Source organism: Phodopus roborovskii, unplaced genomic scaffold (genome assembly GCF_943737965.1).
Source record: "Phodopus roborovskii unplaced genomic scaffold, PHOROB, whole genome shotgun sequence".
Classification (NCBI taxonomy): domain Eukaryota; kingdom Metazoa; phylum Chordata; class Mammalia; order Rodentia; family Cricetidae; genus Phodopus; species Phodopus roborovskii.
This window is the reverse complement of record NW_026126645.1, coordinates 6632501-6654715: the sequence shown is the minus strand read 5'-3', so window position 1 is coordinate 6654715 and position 22215 is coordinate 6632501. Positions and strand designations below refer to the sequence as shown.

Genomic DNA, 22215 nt, shown 5'->3' with positions numbered 1-22215 from the left:
AGCAGCAGCCAAGGAGCCCAGGGCAACCCTGACCACACCTGACCACTATGGAGCCCAGCCCTGCCTGGCAGCCTTCCACCGGGCATCAATCCGCTGGGCAGATAAACACGTCCAGGAAGAGAATGGCCCACACACAATTGAGGAAAGGGCAGGTGTCTGTGTTATTTTAAACCACCCCAGGTTCAGCTTCAGCTATGGAAAGATGTGATCACAGTCCTGACAGCCAAAGCACAGGGACTCTTCAAAGTCACCAGGTGCCGGCAAGGCCTGTCCTGATTAATGCCCGATGCCCAACATCAACAGCATCTGTCCGTCTCACCAGCAACAACACCAATAGCAAATGACACCATGGAAACAGAAACCACGCAAACAGAGACAGGGCAGCAGTGACCAGGAGCGAGCTCAAGGAGGCGTGGTTTGGTAGAGTCACTTGGAAAGCAATTGTCCGACTCTGCCATCTTGCTTCCGGCATGGTAGTGCTCCGCAAGATCATCATGAGACAAAAAGAATCTAAGTGCCCACCAACGGGCACAGGCTAAGAAAGCGCGACACAGACACAGCAAGACGGCTCGGTGGTGGGAAAAGGAGCTTGCCGCCAAGCCTGACAGCCCGAGTTTGATCCCCAGAATCTATGTAAAGGTTGAAGGGGAGAATGGAGCCCCAAATTTGTCCTTCGACCTCTATGCATGCCCCATCATGTAGTAGTAGTAGTAGTAGTAGTAGTAGTAATTCAACAATAGTCAGTAAAGTGCTTGTCTTGCAAGCATGTGACTTGAGTTTGCATTGCCAGCACCCACATGAAAAGCAGCCTGGCCTGTAGTCCCAGCACTGGGGAGTTGGGGTCAGGAAAACATATGTAGGGCTCGCTGGCCAGAAAATCTAGCCAATCAGCATGGATTCAATGAGAGACCCTGTCTCAAAGAATAAAGTGGAGAGCAATGGAGGAAGACACCCAACATTGCCCCGTGGCTTCTACCTGAGTGTACACAGTCTTGTACACCCTCACACGTGTGCACAGGTGCAGGACAGACATGTGCACGAGGCCAGGCAGGGGTGGAGGCCCACGCTTGAATCCAGGCACTGAGGAGGCAGAGAGACATTCTGGGACTCCCCAGAAGCCTGCAGAGCACACTCAGTAGGTTCTGACCAATGAGAGAACCTGTCTCTCGAAAATCAAGTTGAGGATCAGGGAGACAGTTCAACAGGTGTTTACCACAAAGCCCAGCGATCTGAGTTGGGTCCCCAGGACTCATATGATGGAAGGACAGAACTGATTCAGGCAGTGTCATTATACTGTAGCTGTGCTGGCTCTTCCTAGGAAACACCAAATATGCACATTGTCATCAGCTCTGAGAAAGAGAGAGAGAGAGAGAGAGAGAGAGAGAGAGAAGGGCAAAGCACGGAAGCTATTCCAGGAGAGACTTGCCCTCCCACCAACTTGCTGTGTGACAGTGGGTCTATCAATATCCTCTCTGTGCTCATTTTCTCCAAGTATAGAATGAGGGCTCCCTCCTGCTGTTAGAAACGTTAGAAACACAGACTCCTAATCACATGACCACATGACCAGCCTGAGACACTGGGCTTATTTTGGGTCTCCTGTGAGCAAGGTCATGTAGAGTATCGGGCAGGGCGGAATACTCCAGAGGACAGGAAGTGACCCGGGTCCTAGCTCCGGTTTGGAGATTGCTGCACCTGGGAGCCTTTCTTGGCCTCTCAGGGCCCCAGTGGCCTCCCCCCAGCTCTGGGGACTCTGGCAAGGAGGCTGTGTGCTCCCGTCTGTCTGATCCTGCAGCCAGCTCACCCTTCGTGAGGCAAAGTCTTTGATTCGAAGCCAAAGGAGAAGATGAGAACCCCAGTTCCACAGCTCCCTCACCCCAAACACCCTGCACGCTGCAGCTGCCGGGACACAGCTTCTCCGGGCACTTCATGTTGGGACTTGTCCCCCCCCCCCACCCGTTTACCCCATTAGCAGACAGACCTGGCACCAAGTGTTGTTCCCACATCGGCACCATCTGGTCTCATGAGGGAGACCCCTAGAGGCAGACACCCAGGGTATACAGCAAACTTCACTTCCATGTCAGGCAACTCGGTTTCCCCTCCCAGCCCTGCCACAGGCAATCCATAGCCCCCAGGACAAGTGTCATTTCCCTCCCTGTGCCTCAATTTTCCCCATCTATAAAATGGGCTAGCAGTCACCTGCCCTTGGACGCTTGGTGTTGCAGAGAGAAGCCGCTGTGCTAAAGTCTAAAAAGACCACGTCACTGGGGCAGGCTGCTAATAAAGGCCCTACCCTGGGGTGACGCCTCTATTCAAACCCTGACTGACCGTGATGCCTCCCTGTGCCTCAGTTTCTCCCTCAGGAAAGTGGGTGTGATAATGTGTGCTGACCTCAGAGCTGCTTCCAGGAGGAGATGGGGGAGGGGACCATAAAAGCACATGCTTCATAGACTGTCCTGGGAGAAGTGTTCCTGTAACAGCAGAGAGCGGGGTCCAGAGGAGAAGACCCTGGGGAGACTCAGCCACATCCGGCATGACCTCTGGCTTAGCATCCCCCTGCCTTGCTGTCCTTCTTTCCCATGCCCTGTTAAGCATGCTTGGCAAGACTATCCAGCCCTGGCCCAGGCAGGGGTGGTGAAGGGCACGGGCTGTGCTCTTCCCTCCCAGGCTTCAGGGCGCTTGACTCTTCTGCTGTTGCCAAGCCCACTGTGGACACCCACCTGGGGGTCCTGGATGTCCCGGGGTAGAGGAGGCTCTGCAGCCCACTGGGGCACCTGAGTGGAGAGGGGTTGGGCCTCCAGGGCAGGGCAGGTGCTGACTCATGGCCTCATCTGCTACTATAAAGGAACCAGCCCAGGGGTTTCCTGCTGCCTGCTGCCCGAGGATGGCCCAGGGCACGGTGATCCATGTGGCCCCTGAGCAGTCCACCCATGCTGTGTGTGTGGTGGGCATCTCGACGCCGCTGGATGTCTGTGGGTAAGAGGAACAGCTCCAGAGTCTGTGAGGGTGGGGCAGATGGGCAGTGCCAGCAGGGGCCAGAGGACGCTGCTGCTGGCGGGGATCAGGCTCTGGGTAAGAGATCTGCTAAGGAGATAAGCCGAGGTGGGGGACTCAGCACAGTTGGTTCTCGGTGAGGTATCCTCTGCCAAGCTCTGCTTGCTGTAGGCTGGCGGAGGAGAGGCTAATGGGCTAGAGCAACGGAGCTTCAATTTCCCTACCCAGTGAAGAATAAATTAAGTGTGACAATTGCACACTGTTAAGTACTCCAAGGAGCTATTTGTTAGGTAATCCACAGTGCTGTGTATTAGATACCCGGCACAGTACCGGCCATATCCCCAGTTACTCACCTGTCCATTCTTCCATTCCCTTGTTCCTTCATCAAATATAGGCTACTGAGCATTGAGACCTTTGCCAGGTTCTAGGTCACACAGGACAGTGGAAGAAGCCTCAGGGTAGAGTCTGGTGTTACCTTTCATGTGGGAATTAATGCAGCTTGATCCCACAGAGCTGTGGCCCCAGTGATGTCCATAAAAGTCTCTGGAAAGTGCCCAGTCAGAAGCTGATTGATCCCAACAGCAGGGTCTCGGGGTCTCGGGGGTCCCCAGGCTATCAGGGAGAGGCTAGGGACCCAGGCAGAAGAAAGCCTGGTGTCATCAGAGGATGAGCTGCTCCAATATGGGTGCAGAGATGACAGGGGCCAGAGCTAGCCCAGTGCCATTGGAATGATCCAAGGCTAGCCATACCTTGGTCAAGGTCATGGTAGTTCTTTTGTACATGTCTGACCGTGTATACGTGGTTGTAGATTCAGGTGTGTGGAGGAGCATCATTCCTCAGGCTCTGTGTTCAGAGGTTAGAGGACAACTTGTGATAGTTGGATCTCTCCTCTCACCATGTGAGTTCTGGGGATGGAATTCACCTCATTAGGCTTGGCAGCAAGCGCCTTTACCCACTGAACTGTATGACTAATTCTGATTGCTGTTTTCCAATGGGGAGATCAGAACAGTGACATTTGATTAGACAGGGGTGTTGACAATGTGGATGTTTGTCTGTTCACTGGCAAGAGTCAATATAGCTGGTTCAAAGGACCTGAGGCAGGGGCATGCCCAGTCAGTAGGAGGAGGGGCAAGATAAGAATGGGAGGGGTGCCCTGGGCAGGGGCGGCATCCTGTGCAGCTTGGGTGGGGCACTGTTAGGACTTCCGCTCTTAAGGCATGGTTTGCCGTGGACTGCCACGGAGGTATGGGCAATGGAATACCATGTGTACACTTGGTTAAACCCAAACACTGGTTGCTGTGTGAGAATGGGCTACGGCGGATGAGGGAGGAGGCATGAGATGTCAGGGTCAGGTCATGGGATGGCCATAAAGAGTGATGGGCTGGCTGGTGTCTTTGCTTCTTTGAGACAGGGTTTCTCTGTATAGCTCTGGCTGTCCAGGAACTCATGCTGTAGACCAGGCTGGCTTTGAACTCAGAGATCTGTCTGCCTGCCTCTGCCTCCCAAGTGCTGGGATTAAAGGCATGTGCCACCATGCCCAGATCCATGCTTAGCTTTTATACATGGGTTCTGGGGATCAAACTCAGGTCCTTGTGTCTTTACAGGACCATGACTAAAATCAGATAGATAGATAGATAGATAGATAGATAGATAGATAGATAGATCGTTTTAACTGCTCCTAGCAGGCAGTAGTGTCAGAGCCAACCCTTAGCCCAGGCTGCTGGCTAAAGCAGACACACTGGCCCCTGTAGCCCAGTAGGGCCTCGTGATAGCATTCTGCTTTCTGACCCCATAAGCATGGGAATCAGGTGAGGACGCCTTCTTACTTGTGTTGAGGGGACAAACAGAGGCACATGTGATTTGAGATGAGTGGCGTTGAATTGTGTCGCTATTTGGGACCACAGGCCCATGCTGGGAGTGACTGTTATGGATTAGGCAAATAATTACTCGTGTGTGTGTGTGTGTGTGTGTGTGTGTGTGTGTGTGTGTTTGCACATTTGAATGTGCACACAGGGAGGGCCCGGCCTCACATAGTGGTGTTCTGATTCGCTGAGTGAGCAAAAGGAAGTTGAGCACAAGAAGGGGTCTCTGTCCCTTCCTTCCTCTACAACCCACACTGGTTCCCCATTACCTGTGCTCTTGCCCCCAAGTACTGCTGACCCAAGCCGGCAACTGCTCCCTGCCCCAGCTTCATCACTCAGAGTCGCTTGAGAAAGAAACCTGGGCGTTGCTCTTCCCCCGTCCAGCAGGTTCTGTTGACTTTGAAATGAAACACACACCTCATAAACTAGTAATAATAATAACAACAACAACAACAGCTTTTCTCAGCCACCAGCTTCATTTGTGCCTGGTTGAGCCTGGGTTCTGGGTCCCTCAGCTTCCGCTCAGTTGGGTAACTCAGAGGCTGCCTATCAGCAGCTTCCTGGGTGCGGTTCTCATGCCTGAGGGTGCACAGAGCACCCTGGGGACAAGAGGAAACTCAGTCCACTGGGTTCCAAGTCTGCAGCAGCAGGACTGAGGATGGAGTCTGGGAAGCTCTCTTCCTGTTTCCAGGGGAGGTTGAGGCAGCCGTTCCTGTGCCTAGGACCACACCTTGGCTGTGGCAGGTCCCTGAAGAATGTCTACAGGGAAAGTGTATCCCTGGAGACAGTCCAGAGTTTCTCTGACCTGGACTGGCAGTGGATCCTTCTCCAGTGGCAGGGTCCCAAGAGGGAGGACTGGAGATGAGAAAATAAAGATAGGGATGTTGAGAGCAGATCTTGCCTGAGTTAATGGTTTGTACCAAGAGTTTATTGGGAACTGGAGCGCCCTCTAATCCGTTTACAGGGAGGAGGGGCAGAGACAACAGAAAGCTACAGGAAGCTAGCTAGTCAAGCAATGTTGCACAAAGGGAACATAGTCTATCTCATCACAGACCCAGCACAGAGTAGCCCTGGGGTGGATAACTCCAGTCTCTTCCCTCCCGGGGAAAGAAGCAGGTTCCCAGGAACTGAAACCTTAACTCCTTCAAGGCCCTGGTCCCAGCCCCAGATGGACCTTCTTGCCAAGTCCACCCCTGAGCAAGGACCCAGAACTGAAGTTCCCTTTGTCCTTTCATCAAGACCTCTGAGAAAGCCCCGGGTCAGCCTGGCTCCCAAAAACTTTTATAATTTTTATTTTGAGGGTTGAATTCATCACGACTACCGTACTAACCTCATTCCTCCCCTCCCTCTCTGGCCTCCAATGCTACTCCTGTCCCCTCACCTACTCCCTCTCAAATTCATGTTTGTTTTGTACAAGGGCGATCCTCAAAAATGTCTACCTGCTCTGCCTGCCAGTGTGCTGGCACACACCTTTAATCCTAGCACTCAGGAGGCAGAAGCAGGCCTCTGCTGGTTCCAGGCCAGCGTGGTCTACATATCAAGTTCCATGACAGTCAGGACTATATAGTGAGACCTTGTCTCAAAGAAAGACAGAGAGAGAGAGAAAGAGAGAGAGAGAGAGAGAGAGAGAGAGAGAGAGAGAGAGAGAGAAAGGAGGAAGGAAGGAAGGAAGGAAGGAAGGAAGGAAGGAAGGAAGGAAGGAAGGATTATTTGTTCTGTCACAAGTCCAGAAACCTGTGTGAGTTTGTTTTGGTGGTTGTTGTTATGGGGCTTTTGTTTGGGGACATTTTTTGAGCCATCTCTCCAGCCCCCTGTATACGATTCTTTATGTTCACACAGCTCTTGGTATGCCCACTGTTGAAGGTCCCCTGTGTGCACACTGCTCTATGGGTGTGTACGAGGTGCCTTTGATACACTTCCTGCCGCTGTCTCTCTAGTTCAAGTGTAAGGCCTCCAGTCAGAGGACCCCCTTTCTGTTTTCTCATTTCCTCCTGGCAACCATGCCATATTTACTCTCTGGCCAGAGCAAGCCCAGTGGTGGCCTGTGATTTTTCCTGCCGGGGAAAGGGAGACTGCTGGGACCGGTATCGTGGTGGGCCAGTCCCTCTCATCACTAGAGCCTCTGCCGGTCCCTGTCACTCCACAGCTCTGCTCCTAAGGACTGCACGTCCTTTGGCATCACAGCCTCCCCAGGAGTGGTCATAGATGTTGCCCACAGTCCTCCAGCCAAGAAGAGCACCGCTGGTGCCTCCAAATGGCCTCTGGACCCGGAGCTGGAGGTGACCCTACAGGTCAAAGCAGCCAGCAGCAGCACAGATGACCAAAAGGTGGGTGTGATGACTGCGGTGGGGAGGGACCTGCTGGGTGGGGCAGGGTGGGCTAGGGTAGAGGTCTAAGGGTGGGGGCGGGGGTTGAGGTGTGTGGGCTGAAGGGGGGTTAGGGAGTGGGTTGGGGCCTGGGAGGTGGGATGGGGTTTCCCACTCCCAAAAATGCCCTCCCTGCCGCTGGGCCAATCAGATTCCTCTCTCTGGGATTTTATTTTCTTGTTCATTCCTGGTTTTGTTAGGAGGAGGGACCAGGCTGAGCCCAGAGCTTCATGATGCTGCGCACCCTTTACCACTGAGTTACACCCCCAACTCCCTCCTCTACCCCCACCTACACATGACCCAACCCTCACCCCTTCCCCCACCCCCCACAACCCACCTACCCACCTCCTCCTCACCCCCCACATGGTCCCCCTCCCTCCCATCCACCCCCACACACAATCAACCCACCCCTCCCACACTACCCATCCTCCTGCTCCTTCCCCTACCCCCCCACATGCACACACGACCCTTCCCACTCCCCCAACCCCGCCGCGCACACACACAACCCACCCCCAGCCTCCCTGTTTGCACGAGCTACCGCTTGCTTTCTTTTCCTCTTGTGCCTCTTGAACCTCATTTCCAGCTGCTGACCCCCTACTCCCCTTCTGAGAACGTCTCAAGCTACACATTGTCCCAGTCAGGGTTTCTATTGCTGTGATAAAACACCATGACCAAAACAAGTCGAGAAGGAAAGGGTTTATTTAGCTCACACATCCACATTGCTGTTCATCATAAATGGACGCCAAGACAGGAACTCAACAGGACAGGATCCTGGAGGCAGGAGATGACTTAGAGGCCATGGAGGGGAGCTGCTTACTGGCTTGTTTAGCCTGCTTTCTTATAGAAGCCAGGACCACCAGCCCAGGGATGGGATGGCCCTACTCAAAATGGGCTGGGCTTCCCCCACCAATCACTAATTTTAAAAACTGCCCTACAGCCAGAACTTTCTCAATAAGGCATGTTCTCAATCGAGGTTTCCTCCTTTCAGATAACTTTATATTGTGTCAAGTTGACAGCCAATAAACACCAAATCTCCCCTCACCCCCTTTCTCAGGGCTCAGTGGATCCCTCCATTTCTGGACTCCCTTGGGACCCTGAGTTGAACTGGATTAAGCCAGCACACAGCAGAGCTCAGACTGTGTTTGTTGAATGACTAAGAGGAGTCATGAATGGTTTGTTATGGTCTTACAGGTTCGAATTTCATATTATAGACCCAAGACCCCACCGATCCAAGCCCTGCTCTACCTCACTGGGGTGGGTAAGTGATGATCAGGGTCCAAAGCCAAAGAGCTGCCAATGGCTCACACCTTTAATCCTAGCACTTAGAGGCAGAGGCAGGCAGAACTCTGTGAGTTCAAGGCCAGCCAAGTCTAAATATTAAGATCAGGTCTCAAAAAGGAAGAAAGGGAGGGGAAGAGAGGGAGGGAGGAAAGGAGGAAGGAGGAACCATAGAGCTGCCTTCTGTCTCCACACAACACATCATCACCCAGCAGACATCTTTCCAAAACACAACATGACTAGATCTTATTTTAGAGCAAGCGAAGAAAAATGATCATTTCTAGCTGGCCACACACCTGGTTACTCATAAATATCCCTTCCCCAGAGAGTGAACACAAAGAAACACAGATAGGGGGCCAGGAACGGGGGTAGAGTGTTTCCTAGGTAGCATGAAGCCCCAGGTTCAATCCCCAGTACTGCACAAACCAGCTGTGGGGTGCACATCTGTATTCCAACCCCTGAGAGGTAGAGGCAGAAGGATCAGAGGCTCAAGGTCACCCTCAGCTACAGATGAGTTTCCAGCTACATAGAACTCTGATGATAGTCAGTTAATGTAAGTGCAGGAGAAGATTCCCATTACAGAGTAATACTGGTTTCTCAGGCTAGGAAGTAGGTGCCTGGATTCTGTGCACAAGTCTCTATACCTTTATAATGATGTGTGTGTGTGTGTGTGTGTGTGTGTATCTTTTGGTAGCAGATAATTCTATGTTCCCCAAATTCCATTATTTGTTTCATTTTTATCACACCAATAACCCATTTATGCATATGTACTTGTATTTCTTTTTTTTTAAACATGCATTAATGTTTTTGCCATGAGTGTCAGATCCCCTGGAACTGGGGTTACAGACAGTTGTGAGCAGCCATGTGGGTGCTGGGACTTGAACCTGGGTCCTCTGGAAGGTCCTCGGGGTTCTTAACCAATGAGCCATCTCTCCCGCCCTTTACTTATATTTCTTTAATATTCATCTTTAAATGGAGCTTGTTAGTATGGCTGGAGAGATGGCTCAGTGGTTAAGAGCATGATCCAATAGAGGATCTGACACAGACACACATGCATAAGAACAGTTGAAGATGCTGGGTTGAGGCTTGGGGAACCCCAGTTCTTGGAGAACTTGGCAAGGTCACCTGGCATGGGTGTGGAGGCTCCACTGGGATGGCTAGCAATTGTTTTGGCATCTCACTCATGGCTCCAGAGGAAGACAGAGTGATTGGAAGTGCTCTGAATTGTAGTGTGGCTTCTTAAGGACAAAAGCATGGAATGCCTTCCTCTGAAGAAATAAAGAGGCTCTCAACCTTGGGGCCGACCTGTCTGTCAGGGCCAGTTTGAGAGCTTCATGGTTCACACTCACCAACTTTCCCCTCTTACGCTGATTTCAGAGATCTCCCTGAGCACAGATGTCACCCGCACTGGCAAAAAGAAGTCAGCCAGGACTAAGAAGGATCAGGTAAGGCTCAAACGTCCATCAATACATGCTTTAGGGTCATGGTGCTCGCCTATTGTGCCCCCTGGTGGTATCAAACTGAATAGCGGCACCTCGCCAACATCTCATGTTAACTTGTAAGGGACAACCCTTACCAGAAAATTACTGGTAACCTTTTGGCTTATGCATATTTCATCTCTTTTACAAAATCATGTTTACAACCAATTATGGGTTCAGAAATGCTGTTAGCCTACAAGCTGGAATCTCTACGGTCACCCAGGTAATAGGGGGAAAAGTGCATAGATGAATCTTGGCTGTGGCTCAGAAATGCTCCCCAGACTTATTAAAGTCATTAGACTGATGGAAGAGTTTCCCATGGATCCATGGGGTGAGTGGTAGTGAGTGATGGAGACGGAAAGAGAGACAAGGGTGGAGGGAGAAGTGAGGCATGGCGGGGAGTGTGTGTTGCAGAAAGATGGTTTCTTAGGGTAACGAAGGGGACTACTATTATCCCAGAGTATGTGGGTGAATTTGGGCATCCTTGGAACTTCAGAACTGCTTGCATGACTTCGTCTTGGTGGCTAGTATACACTTTGGCAGGTTTCAAATGGTGGACCCCTTTGTGGGGTCCATCATTAGTAGGGGAAGGGGAAGAGTGTGGTTTATAGTACCTGCCTAGCATTGCAATTTACCCAGTATTGTATAGGCTGCCATGTTGTAATAGATCTCTACAGGCTAGGCCACCCCGTGCTGGTTCACCATTGGGCAGATGGTGCCTGGTACCAAGAGTAGCACTCACACATCGGGCAGGAGTGACTTGTGGCCACGTAAGAGTAGCAGGGTGGATGGGAATCTTGATATTTTTTTTAAAAGGCTTTTAAAGTATATTTTACTATTAGGCTCCTTTTTAAGAATGGATGAATTGAGGCTGGGATGTAGCTTAGTTGGTAGAGTACTTGCCTAACATACACAAAGTCCTGGGTTCGATGCCCAGCACCACACAGACTGGGTGTGGTGGTACAGGCCTGTAATCTCAGCTCTCAGAAGTGGGGACAGGAGGATTAGAAATTGAAGCTAGCCTTGGCTACAGTAGATGCCTTTTAAAGAAACCATAAATACTGATGAATCACATATGGGCTTGATTATATTTCAAGCCACCAAAAACCCACTCTTTGGGCCCATGGATTGCTGGATGAGCGATATAGACAAAGTGTGAGGGAGAGAAACCCAGCCACTTGTCTCCCAAGGGCTGATGGGATCGGAGAGAGTTCCCAACAATGTCTTCCACCCTTCTGATATTCCCAGAGCACCTGGACCTGGGGCCCGTGTGGCCAAGGTGCCATCCTGTTGGTAAACTGTGACAAAGAGAACCCCATGTCCTCCAGAATGGACTTTGAGGATGACAAGGTCTTGGACAACAAAGGTAAAGAACAAAGGCTGCAGCCAACTCTGGGGACAAAAGCCATGGCCAGCTCCCAGAACAAGAGCTCTACTGGTCTACAAGGCTCATTTGCCCATGGGGTTTTGTAACGTCGCCCTGAATCTGGGTTTTGTGACAGCATGCTTGTGCTAGCGTGCCCATGTTACAGGGGAAGGAATGAAGGTGTCCCAAGAGAGTAAGTGATCTGCCAAAGTCGCACAGCAGTCAGAAGAGACCAGCATGGGCTCCTGATGCCCCAAGATGCTCTGCTTTCCAAGCTGGCTCCATCCAGTCTACACGCCTGGGTTTGACTCAGACATGGGGCCCAAATTAATTAAGAAAGTGGTGCTGGGCTGGGCGGTAGTGGAGCACACCTTTAGTCCCAGCACTTGGGAGGCAGGGGCAAGCAGATCTCTGTGAGTTCGAGACCAGCCTGGTCTATAAGAGCTAGTTCCAGGACAGCTTCCAAAGCCACAGAGAAACCCTGTCTCAAAAAAACAAAAACAAACAAACAAAGGGTGCTAGTCCCCAAATATTGCACAAGACCCCAGTGCCTAAGGGGTGGGGAAACTGAGGGACAGAGAAGTTAAGAAGTTAAAAAAAAAAAAAAAGGCTAGAGAGATGGCTCAGAGGTTAAGAGCACTGGCTGCTCTTCCAGAGGTCCTTAATTCAATTCCCAACAACCACATGGTGGCTCACAACCATCCATAATATGATCTGATGCCCTCTTCTGGCCTAGAGGCAGGCATGCAGGCAGATCACTGTACATATAATAAATAAATCTTAAAAGAAAGAAAGAAAGAAATCAAGACAAGAAGTCAAGCTTGTCTAAGTCACACAGCTACTCAGTAGTGCCGTGCCCGCACAGCCAGTGCACCGAGCTTGGCCGAGGGTGTCGGGATTGAAACACTTAACAGACCATCACGAGAAGTGAAGAAGAAGCTGCTGCCACTGATTATTACAGAGAGTAATGGGCTTATATACCCAAGCCAGGGGATGGGCTAAGCATAGGAGGAAGTCACACACCACCCACACCTGGGGTCAAGGCACGGGCACTGCACACCGGAAAGTTTTGAAAACAACCTTGTTTGTTCAACCTTGTTTGCAGGGAAGTTCTACATCTGGGTGCGGAGAAGAGAGCTGTAAGGGACAAGTACTCAAATTTCCCAACAAGTAGCAGTCAGGATTTGAGGCAGGGTGTGGGAGAGTGTGGGCTCCACTAGGAGGCGGCTGAAGGGAGATGGACACTGGGGATGCTGCAGTCCCCAGCCACACAGTTCTTGTTTCAGACCTGCAGGACATGTCCCCAATGACCCTAAGCACGAAGACTCCCAAAGACTTCTTTTCCAAGTATCAGCTGGTGCTGCACGTGGCCAAGGCCAAGATGGACAAAGTGAGGGTGTTCCGGGCCACACGTGAGTCGGCCTGACCTTCCCTTGCCACCTCTGATGATGTGTTCCTTTCCTGCCTCCACCAGATGGGGCACTGCCCTGTACCACTCCCCTTGGGCAAGTCGTTCCTTTGCAGCGTGGTATGCTTGGTTGTGAGTGCCAGGCCCAGGCCTCTGTCCTCTGCCTCCAGATGAGGTGACTTGAGGCAAGGTCAATAGATGCCATGTCCCAGCTGGCCCTTCCTGGACCCCTCTAGTCAGGGAAACAAGGCCCCCAACTGGAACTTTGATGATTTTCCCCCGAAACACCACCAGGGGCCCTTGAGTAGTGACCCACAGGGACCCGAGCATCTCAGCACCGAGGAGAAGAAATCCGAGCCACAGAGGCATGCTAGGCCTAAGCATACTTTGCCTCTGTCTAGGGGGCAAGCTGCCGTCCAGGTACAAGGTGGTCCTGGGACCACAACAGTTCTCACACCGCCTGGAGCTGCCAGGCGGCCAGCACAGCACAGACTTCTACGTGGAGGGTCTTGCCTTTCCCGACGCTGACTTCCAGGGGCTCATTCCCATCACTGTGTCCCTGCTGGACAAATCTAACCCAGTAGGCCTCAGCCTAGGGGTGGGGTGGGGGAGGGGAAGCAGGGGGACTCTGCTTACCGTGACATTTCTTCTCATCTCTCGCCTCCAGGATCTCCCTGAGGCCCTTGTGTTCCAAGACAGTGTGACATTTCGTGTGGCGCCCTGGATCATGACCCCCAACACTCAGCCCCCCCAGGAGGTGTATGTGTGCAGGTGAGGCTCTAGGAGACTGGGTACACCCTGGAGAGCACAGAATTCTGGGTGCTATGTTTGCTAGGAATGGAAAAACAAACTCCAGGCCCTCAGATGCTGGACGCCATAATTTGCTCAGGACCATGGAGAGAGGAACAAACTGTTGAGAGTCACTCCTCTGAGGTCATGGGGGCTAATGTCCGTAGGATTCCTGAAAACGAAGACTTCCTAAAGTCACTGGCTGCTCTGACCAAGAAAGCCAAATGCAAGCTGACTGTGTGCCCAGAGGAGGAGAATTTGGATGACCAGTGGATGCAGGTACGTGGTTCTGTCCACCTGAGGCCAAGAGACAGACGCCAGCCTTGGGCTCCTGAGGTACAGCCTAGAGCCTGGGGGACCATCCTTCCTGGGACGGACAGGGAGGAAGGCGCCTCAGAAAGCCTCACATCAGGGGGCTCAAGCTGAGAGTTCATCTGATATACACTGCGAAGCACTGTGTCCGTCCCACCCCATCTCCACGCCCATCCCCCGATTCTCCCCTGGCGCCTTCCGCCCATCTCTCCTCTTCACCCACATCCCAGTCATGCGCATCAAAAGCCAGCATGGAGGCTGCCCCTGCGTGTATGCCATCCCTCCAGGGGTGGCTGCATCTCTCTCCCTGTCTGCTAAGTCCAACTCTTGCCATCCACCTCTGTGGTGTAGGCTGATCCCTGGGAAGCTGCAGACAGGTCGCCATCTTTCACCCGAAGGGAAGGAACTAGCCAAGGTTTCCATCTTGTAACATATACTGACTGCCTCTCGCACTCTTCACAGCTGCCTGCTAGAGGGGCAAGGTCCTCACTAGATTCCTTTCTGGAAACTTGGATACCCACCTAGAGTGCCAGCTGGGCCTCCTGCCTGCTTCTGTGAGACCAAGAAGGCTGCTCTCACCCGGGCTCAGTCAACATCCTTCCCACTGAAGCCTCCGCCTATCCCAGTGATACTGGGAGCTCTCTGGGTCCCCCAGCATCCTCTAATCACCCCAACACTGAAACTCACTGTCCTCAAGGACAAGGCTCAGTCATGTATCCCAACCACAGTTCAGGGTTCCCCACCACCCGAATCAGGGCCTCTGTCCTATTCATTTTCCCAGCAGGCTGTGCAGGACATAGGTCTGCAGCCTCTCGCTCAGGTGACCCACAGAGTTTGTTCTTGATGGCAATGGTTAGCAGGTAGGGTGGGTCCACACTGCATCAGGCACAGGACTTTGTGGCACATACAACAGCCTCTCTGCATCCCTCCAGGATGAAATGGAGATTGGCTACATCCAGGCTCCCCACAAGACGCTACCTGTGGTCTTTGACTCCCCGAGGGACAGAGGCCTGAAGGACTTCCCCATCAAACGAGTCATGGTAGGAACCCTGTAGGCCTGGCCGAGACCCAGCCACCCAGTGCCCCTGGCCTTGAGGCCCCTCCCTCCCCAACCTGCCTCTCCCTAGGCCACCCCTTGCCCCTGAACAGCCTGGTCTGCAAAGCTGACTTCCTGCTCCAGCGGGACTCAAGGGGTTGAGCTGGCTGTTTCAGCCATTATCCTGATAAGATCTGATTTCTCAGAGCCTAGTCATGAATGAGCTCAGCTGGTCCTTAGAATTACCTTGTGAGGGGCAGCCTGGTCTACCTAAGAGTGATTTTGCCTCACAGCAGAAGTTCCATCTCTTGGGCATGGTTTGTCCTTCGGGGGCTCCCCTGGAACTGTGTTGGGGCTTCAGGGTCAGCAGGGGCTTTATTAGCCACAGTCAACACATTCGGGATCGGGAAGTGACGTGTTGGTGAGTCACACTAGCCTGGCCTGGCCTGGCAGATGGATGCCAGCTTAGCCCAGGTCATCACCACCATACATAAAAAAATAGTAGTATGTTTACTGAGCCCGTGCGCTCCCAGCCAGGGCGCTGACTCATTTCATGTGACAACCATTAGAGATGCTATCCATGGGCCCATTTCCCAGAGGTAGAAACTGAGGCTCTGTGTGAAGATATCAGGCCTCCCACGATGCCTCCCTGCCCTCCCAGGAAGACCCTAGCCTGCACTGGGTCCTGGAATCCTCAGACAAAGCAGAGAGAAGGTTTGCAGCCAGGAGTTATTTTGCACTCCAGGGAGAGAGGCGGTAGCTTGGAAGAAAATGTCTGTCTCATCAGCAGCTTCTTTTGCCTCTTCCTGGCACAGCCTATGCCTGTGGCTGAGCTGTAGCTGGGCTCCCTGTGGGGGCTAACGGTGGAAGCAAGCTCATGCCCTTTGGGAGTGGGAGCACAGCCTACTGTTGCCCAGACTTTGTGCCCTCCCATTCCCCTGCCACTCTGGTTCCCATCCGGCCTGCAGTGGCTACATCTTGCCACTTTGATAATCCAAAGGCCAGCTTCCCCGTTACAAGCCAGACCTCCAGCATCTGGAGACACAGACAGGCCCTCAGCACGGGAATCTCCCCTCTGCCTCATCCAGGCTTGGGTGGAAGGAGGTCTCAGCAGGCCCTTGGCTTAACATGTTCACCCTCACCATGTCAAAAGAACCAGGGTAACAGGGAAATTGTCACCAGGATTCCCACAAGTGTCATCATGGACCGATCTCCCTGTCCCTCCCTGCCCCCAGCCTGTGGGATTCATCCAGGTCCTTGGCATATGTCATGTGCCATTCCCTCTGCCGGCAACGCACCTCCCTATTCTGCTGCTGGGTGACTCTCAGGCTTCAGGTCAGAGTCCTACCCAGCAGGGCCTCTCCTGACCTATCAGGGCCACCCCAGTATCACAGTTTGCTTCTGTCGCTATGATAAAACCTGACCAAAAGCAACTTGGGGAAGAAAGGGGCTTATTTGCTGTATTCTTCAATGCTATGCTACTGCTGTAGGTGGGCAGTGCCATGGGCCCTGGTATTGCTATAGGTGAGCAGTGGTGAGTGCTCTGCGACTGCTGTAGGTGGGCATGGGCCCTGCATGTGCTGGCCTTTCAGTAAGATGTTGGGAAATTTCACATCGCCAGGCATGGTACGTCCACATGTGCAGTGCTCAGGAGGTAAAATCGGAGGCTATTCTGGGCTATACAGACTGAGCTTGTCATTCTGTATACATTTTTTTAAAAAATGTGAAAGAAAAAAGAAATAGGGGACTGGAGAAGTGGCTCTTCCCATTGTCTTTTTGTTGTTGTTATTTTGTTTTGATTTTAGACAGTGTCATGCTTTGTAGCCCTGGCTGGTCTGGAACTCACCGAAATCCACCTGCCTCTGCCTGCCAAGTGCTAGGATAAAACGTGTGCATCACCATACCTGGGGCTCTCTCCATCTTAAGAGAGCATTTGCTGCTCTTGTGGAGAACACAGGTTCGGGTCTCAGCACCCACATCATGAATCATAGCCACCTGCGATTCTCGTTCCAAGAGATCTGACACCCTCTACCATCCCCTGTGGGTTCCAGCAAACATGTGGCACATATAAACTCATGCAGACGCACACATATACATCCATAAAAATAAAAAAATAGAGGGATGGAGAGATGGCTCAGTATCCACATGATGGCTCACAACCACCTATGATGGGATCTGGTGCCCTCTTCTGGCCTGCAAGTGAACATGCAGAAAGGGCACCATATAAAAAAACTAAATAAATTTTTAAAAAAAGAAATCGAATTTAAACAAAATACTACTGTTAAAGCTAGCTCAATGCTGCGGACAGCAAAATCACTGAGCTGCTTGCCTCTGTGGGATTGTCAGTTTAGAATCTGAGAAATGGGGGAATCTATGTACATTTTAAGTCAGGGAGGGTGTGTCCTGCTTTATGCTGTGAAGAGATTAGACTCAGGGGCAGGGCAGAGTGGGAAAGGACCAGGATGGATGAGGGGCAGTGACTGGTCCTATGGGAAGTGGTCACATTCTGAGTTTTATGAGACCAGGCCAGCAGGATTTATTTTGCCATTGTGAGAGAGATGAGGCTGTCCCCCTGGGAAGAGAGGCCCATGGGAGGTGGCAGGTTGATGAGGGGCAGGTTGATGAGGGGGGCTTTCAGTGCTCTGAGCAGGACAAGTGGGAAGCCAGGCAGGTGTCAGCAAATGTGACTGGGGGTGTGATGTGGGTGGTGGGCTCAGCTCACGGCTGGGATTCCATGGAATGACAAGGCCGCAGCCAGGCCAGCTGCTGGCACCGGTAAATGAAGGAGGTACAGCTGGGCCTGCCCTTCCCCCACAGCAAGACAGAGAAGGGCTACAATGGGGAGGCAGTTCAAGGCCACCACAGGCAGTAGCTTCCAGCACAAGACGTTTTCTCTTTAAGACTCTTCCTCTGGGGCCCCTGTGATGGCTGTGAGGCCACACTTCGACTCCCCCTGTGACAAGTGACTTGAGCCCTTTAGAACTTCAGGATAAACCAGTGTTCTGTTAAGCCACTGTCCTGGTGGTGACTTGCCACAACAGCCACAAAGCTCTTACTGGGGGTGACAGGGGTGACCTCTGGAAGACTCACATGGAGATGTCACAGATGCTCTGTAAAGCACATTCCAGGCCAGGATCAGGACAGGGACACGCTGTGCATCAAGTGCCGGCCAGGGTGGCTTGAACTCCTGTCCCTCCTCAAACTGGCTGAAGGAGTCCCTGTCTCCACTCATCCCCTGTTCCCAAGCTGTACACGTGATGGTCTCTTTCGAGGGTCACTGACTCATTCCAGCATCCCCTCCACCCTGCTCAGTCATAAGCTTCCTCTCTGGCTGCCACAGAGTTCCTTTCTGCGACCAAAGCAACCTTAAACCTGTAGCCACCATTTCCACTGGGGGACAAGTACCTCTGATTCTCAGTGTACCATCCTCTGACCTTAGGGTCCAAATTTTGGCTATGTGACCCGAGGGCCCTACACAACAGAGATCACAGGGTTGGATGCCTTCGGGAACCTGGAGGTGAGTCCCCCAGTCACCGTCAGAGGGAAGGAATACCCACTGGGCAGGATTCTCATCGGGAGCAATGGTTACTCCAGGTAAGAACATGAGGAGTGGCCAGTACCCATGTGCTGGGGTAGGGGATAGTGACAAAAGCCACAGTGGCTCCTCCCTTACCTTCTCCAAACCTAGGAGGTCAGCAGACATTGAGAGGAGCCCACACATAGGATGAGGACCCTCCAGAGCCTACCTCTGCCCGCTTATATGCCTTCAGTCAATGACTATTTACTGAGCATCTACTATGTTCCAGAAGCTGGGGTGGGGCAGTGGGGGGTGGCAGTGAGCACGACCAGCTCTGAAGCCTATACTTCTCCATCACATGGGCATCTAGGCTGAGTCAGCAGGCTATGCTTTCTGTGATCCTACGTACCTGTAGGTACTGTGCCTCAGTTTCCCCCCAAGGAAGCTGCAGTAACAAAGCCTAAAGTGTTCAGATGCCAGTGCCAGCCCAGGCTCCGTGGTCCCTTCCATAGGTGGGAGGAGCCTGAGTCCCCTGCCAGTCCACCATCTCTGGACAGTTCCCCATGGCCACACCCATTGTGTGAACTTTCCCAGAGAAGATCCCAACAACTGACCAAAGTAGCTGTTTATCCAAGGACCAACTTGGGGGTGGATTGGGCTTACACTAAGCATGGGCGAGGGGTTACTTACAGGTGGGTGGGTAACCACAAAGTCTGACCCCAGCATGGATGACTTCCCCCCACTGCATCCATGAACCTAGTTAGTCAACCTTCCTCACACACAGCTGCACTCTAGCACAGTGGTTCCCAACCTTCCTAATGCTGTGACCCTTTAACATAGTTCTTCATGTGGTGGTGACCCTTGCCCCCCAACCATAAAACTATTTCATTGCTACTGCATAACTGTAACTTTGCTACTGTTATGAATTGTCATGTAAATATCTGTGTTTTCCGGTGGTCTTGGGAGACTCCTGTGAGAAGGTTGTTTGACCTGAGAGGTCGTGACCCACAAGTTGAGAACCACTGCTCATGGGAGCAGCAACACTCTAGCCTTTGGGCAGAATCACATACAGGTGGAAGGGGTGTAGGCAGGTGCTAGAATCTCACAGGAGGATCCAATGCCCCCCCCACACACACACACACACCCTCCTTTGATGAGGGAAGGTCAGCACCGATCCCAAGGTCACTTGTGAATAGTCGCTGTGTCTTTTGATGATGATGGCTATCATAACTTCTCATCCCTGAGGACAGCACCGAGAGCCGGGACATGCACCAGGCCCTGCAGGACTTCCTGTGCGCCCAGCAGGTGCAGGCCCCTGTGAGGCTCTTCTCTGACTGGCTCTTCGTGGGTCACATCGATGAGTTCTTGAGTTTCGTCCCAGCACCGGACAGGCAGGTGGGAAGCTCTTCTGTCCTGGTTTCTAAGCCAGCTCTCCTTCTCTGTGGGGACTGGAAGGTGATAGAGGGTGCCATCCCATCCCCCATCCTGGGAACCCCAGGTAGTAGGCAAAGCTGCCTTCCGACTCCAGTGTTTCCCAGCAGGGCTTTCGGCTGCTGATGTCCAGCCCCAGAGCCTGCTACCAGCTACTTCAGGAGCAGCAGAGTCAGGGCTACGGCGAGGCACCACTTTTCGATGGGATCAAGAGTAAGTTGATGTGGCTGTCTATAGTCTCTACCACTCCATGCATGAGATCCTGTGGGTTAAAAGAAATGTGTGTACCTGCTGTGTGAGGGGTCCCTCTGCCACTTAGCCCCCAAGCTCCCTATGCTTAGAACTTGGCTTGGCTCCCAAGCTCCCAGTGAGCTACTAAGACGACAAAGGTATTTTGGGGCTGCCTAAGTGGGTCCAGCTCAGGGAAGGCTTCCTGGAAGTGGCAGGGCATGAACAGGGAGGGGTTAGCAGGATGGAAGGGGCTGTGAGGGGACCGAAAGGGAAAGTTGCAGACAGGGAACTGAGAAGGCTCAGTGGCAACAGAGAGAAAGAGTTGAGAGAAGTCCGTGGGATGGAATATTTTCAGTAAATTCACCAGGCAGGGTCAGAGGCTATGGATCCTCTGAGACTCAAGAGTTTTTTCTAAATATGTTTGAGTGTGTTAGACAGAGTCGAGCAAACCAGCCCCACCCTCTCTGCTTGCTTGCTTGCTTTCCTTTCCATGCCGCTCTGTGTTGCTGGGAAGGAAACTCAGGGCCTCACACACACCAGTGGGTATGAGTTCTGTCACTGACATCCACCCTGTCTCCCCCTTTCCTAAAAGCATCTGGATCATGTAGTCAGACTTTGTCTGTCCTGCCTGCCAGCTCCCAAATAACCACAAGGTGTTACGAGCATTGTTTCCCACCAGGCTGGTCCCAGAGCTGCATCAGTCCCAAATGAACACATAAATATTACATTAATTATAATACTGTTGGCCATTGGCTTGAGCTTCTTATTGGCTAGCTCTGTCTTAATTACTAACCCAATTTCTATTAATCTATGTATTTCCACATGGTCTTATCTTACTAAAGAGTCCTGACCTATTACTCCTCTAGAGTCCTACATGGAGATTGACTCTGCCTACGTTTCCCAGAATCCTCCTTGTCTCCTAGTCCCACCAATCATCCTGCCTCATTGGCCACAGTGCTTTATTCATCAACCAATAAGAGAAACATATGTACAGAAGACATCCCCATCAACACGGACACTTCTTATTAATTATAAACGCTCAACAGTAGCTTAGGCTTGTTTCTAACTAGCTCTTATAACTTAAATCAACCCATACTTTTACTAACCTACATTCTACCATGTGACTTTTACCTCCATCCTATTTTGTGTGTCCAGCTCGTTCCGAGTCTGGCTGGCTTTTTCTCCCTTCTTCCCAGCATTCTCTTTGCCCCGAAAACCCTGCCTAGCCATTGGCTAGTCAGCTTTTTATTAAACCGGTCACAGTGACATATCTTCACACAGTGTAAAGGAATATTCCACAACAGGATCTGGGGCTGGGGGCGTAGCTCAAATGGTAGAGTTATTGCTAAGCTTCATCATTCTATCCTTAGCACCAGTAAACCGGATATGGTAGTGCACAGCTATCATCCCAGCACTTAAGAGGCTGAGGACCAGTTCAGGGTCACCCTTGGCTACATGGCAAATTTGAGGCTATCCTGGGCTACATGAGGCTACCTGAAAAGTAAATATGAGAACTGAAGAGATGGCTCAGCAGTTAAGAGCACTTGTTACTCTTCCAGAAGACTTGAGTTTGGTTCTCAGAGCTTACATGATGGCTCCCAATTACCTGTAACTCCCATTCCAGGGGATCTGACGCCCTCTTCTGGCCTACTCGGACACTATGCACATTTTTTTAAAAAATTACAAATAACAAATATAAGTAGGCTCTGAGACCAAGGGTTGAAGCTTCAGAACTGGAAAAGCGCAGACCACCGGAGCTCTGCTCATTTCTCCAGTTCTGATGGATCCACCCCTGAGCCAGGGATCCAATCACACTTCGTTGCTCCCATGCAGACCTTAGGCCCCACCTAAACAGCCTTCCTCAAGCAGCTCCCCCGGTGGCCAATGCCACCTTCTGGGGACACTGACACAGCAGCCTCTTGTATTGGTGCTGGGGCCACCACAGTTGGTGTGGCTGGATCCAGGGCTGGCACTGGAGTGGAGTTTGTCAGCTTGCTTGGTTGACTGCCAGGATCCAGTCTCTCAAGCAGCAGTTTGTCTTCTGTGCCCTTTGGGCTTTGCCCTGTCTGTGTCATATGCCATTCAATGGGGTCACCCAGCCATCCTTGCTGCTTTGACTCTGTGCCAATCCTGTTGCTGGAGTGTGCTAC

General features: G+C 52.0%; 1 protein-coding gene and 1 long non-coding RNA gene across 3 annotated transcripts in view; one reads left to right on the top strand and one right to left on the bottom strand.

Annotated features, from left to right (window-relative positions):
* The window catches only part of LOC127213377 (uncharacterized), a 62518-nt gene that overhangs the window by 38198 nt on the left and 2105 nt on the right, over positions 1-22215 (bottom strand). The gene's annotated exons all lie outside the window — the stretch shown is intronic.
* The window catches only part of Padi4 (peptidyl arginine deiminase 4), a 21686-nt gene continuing 2305 nt past the window's right edge, over positions 2835-22215 (top strand). Inside the window, exons 1-13 of one of the 2 annotated variants that reach the window (XM_051173742.1) lie at positions 2835-2973; positions 7000-7180; positions 8411-8477; positions 9875-9942; positions 11224-11341; positions 12628-12753; positions 13151-13329; positions 13417-13520; positions 13706-13817; positions 14783-14890; positions 18326-18480; positions 19654-19798; positions 19945-20047. In XM_051173742.1, the coding sequence (XP_051029699.1) occupies positions 2882-2973; positions 7000-7180; positions 8411-8477; positions 9875-9942; positions 11224-11341; positions 12628-12753; positions 13151-13329; positions 13417-13520; positions 13706-13817; positions 14783-14890; positions 18326-18480; positions 19654-19798; positions 19945-20047 (1558 nt within the window). In that variant the 5' untranslated portion in view covers positions 2835-2881. The remainder of the gene's footprint in view (positions 2974-6999; positions 7181-8410; positions 8478-9874; positions 9943-11223; positions 11342-12627; positions 12754-13150; positions 13330-13416; positions 13521-13705; positions 13818-14782; positions 14891-18325; positions 18481-19653; positions 19799-19944; positions 20048-22215) is intronic. The other variant, XM_051173744.1, reaches the window with a different exon arrangement.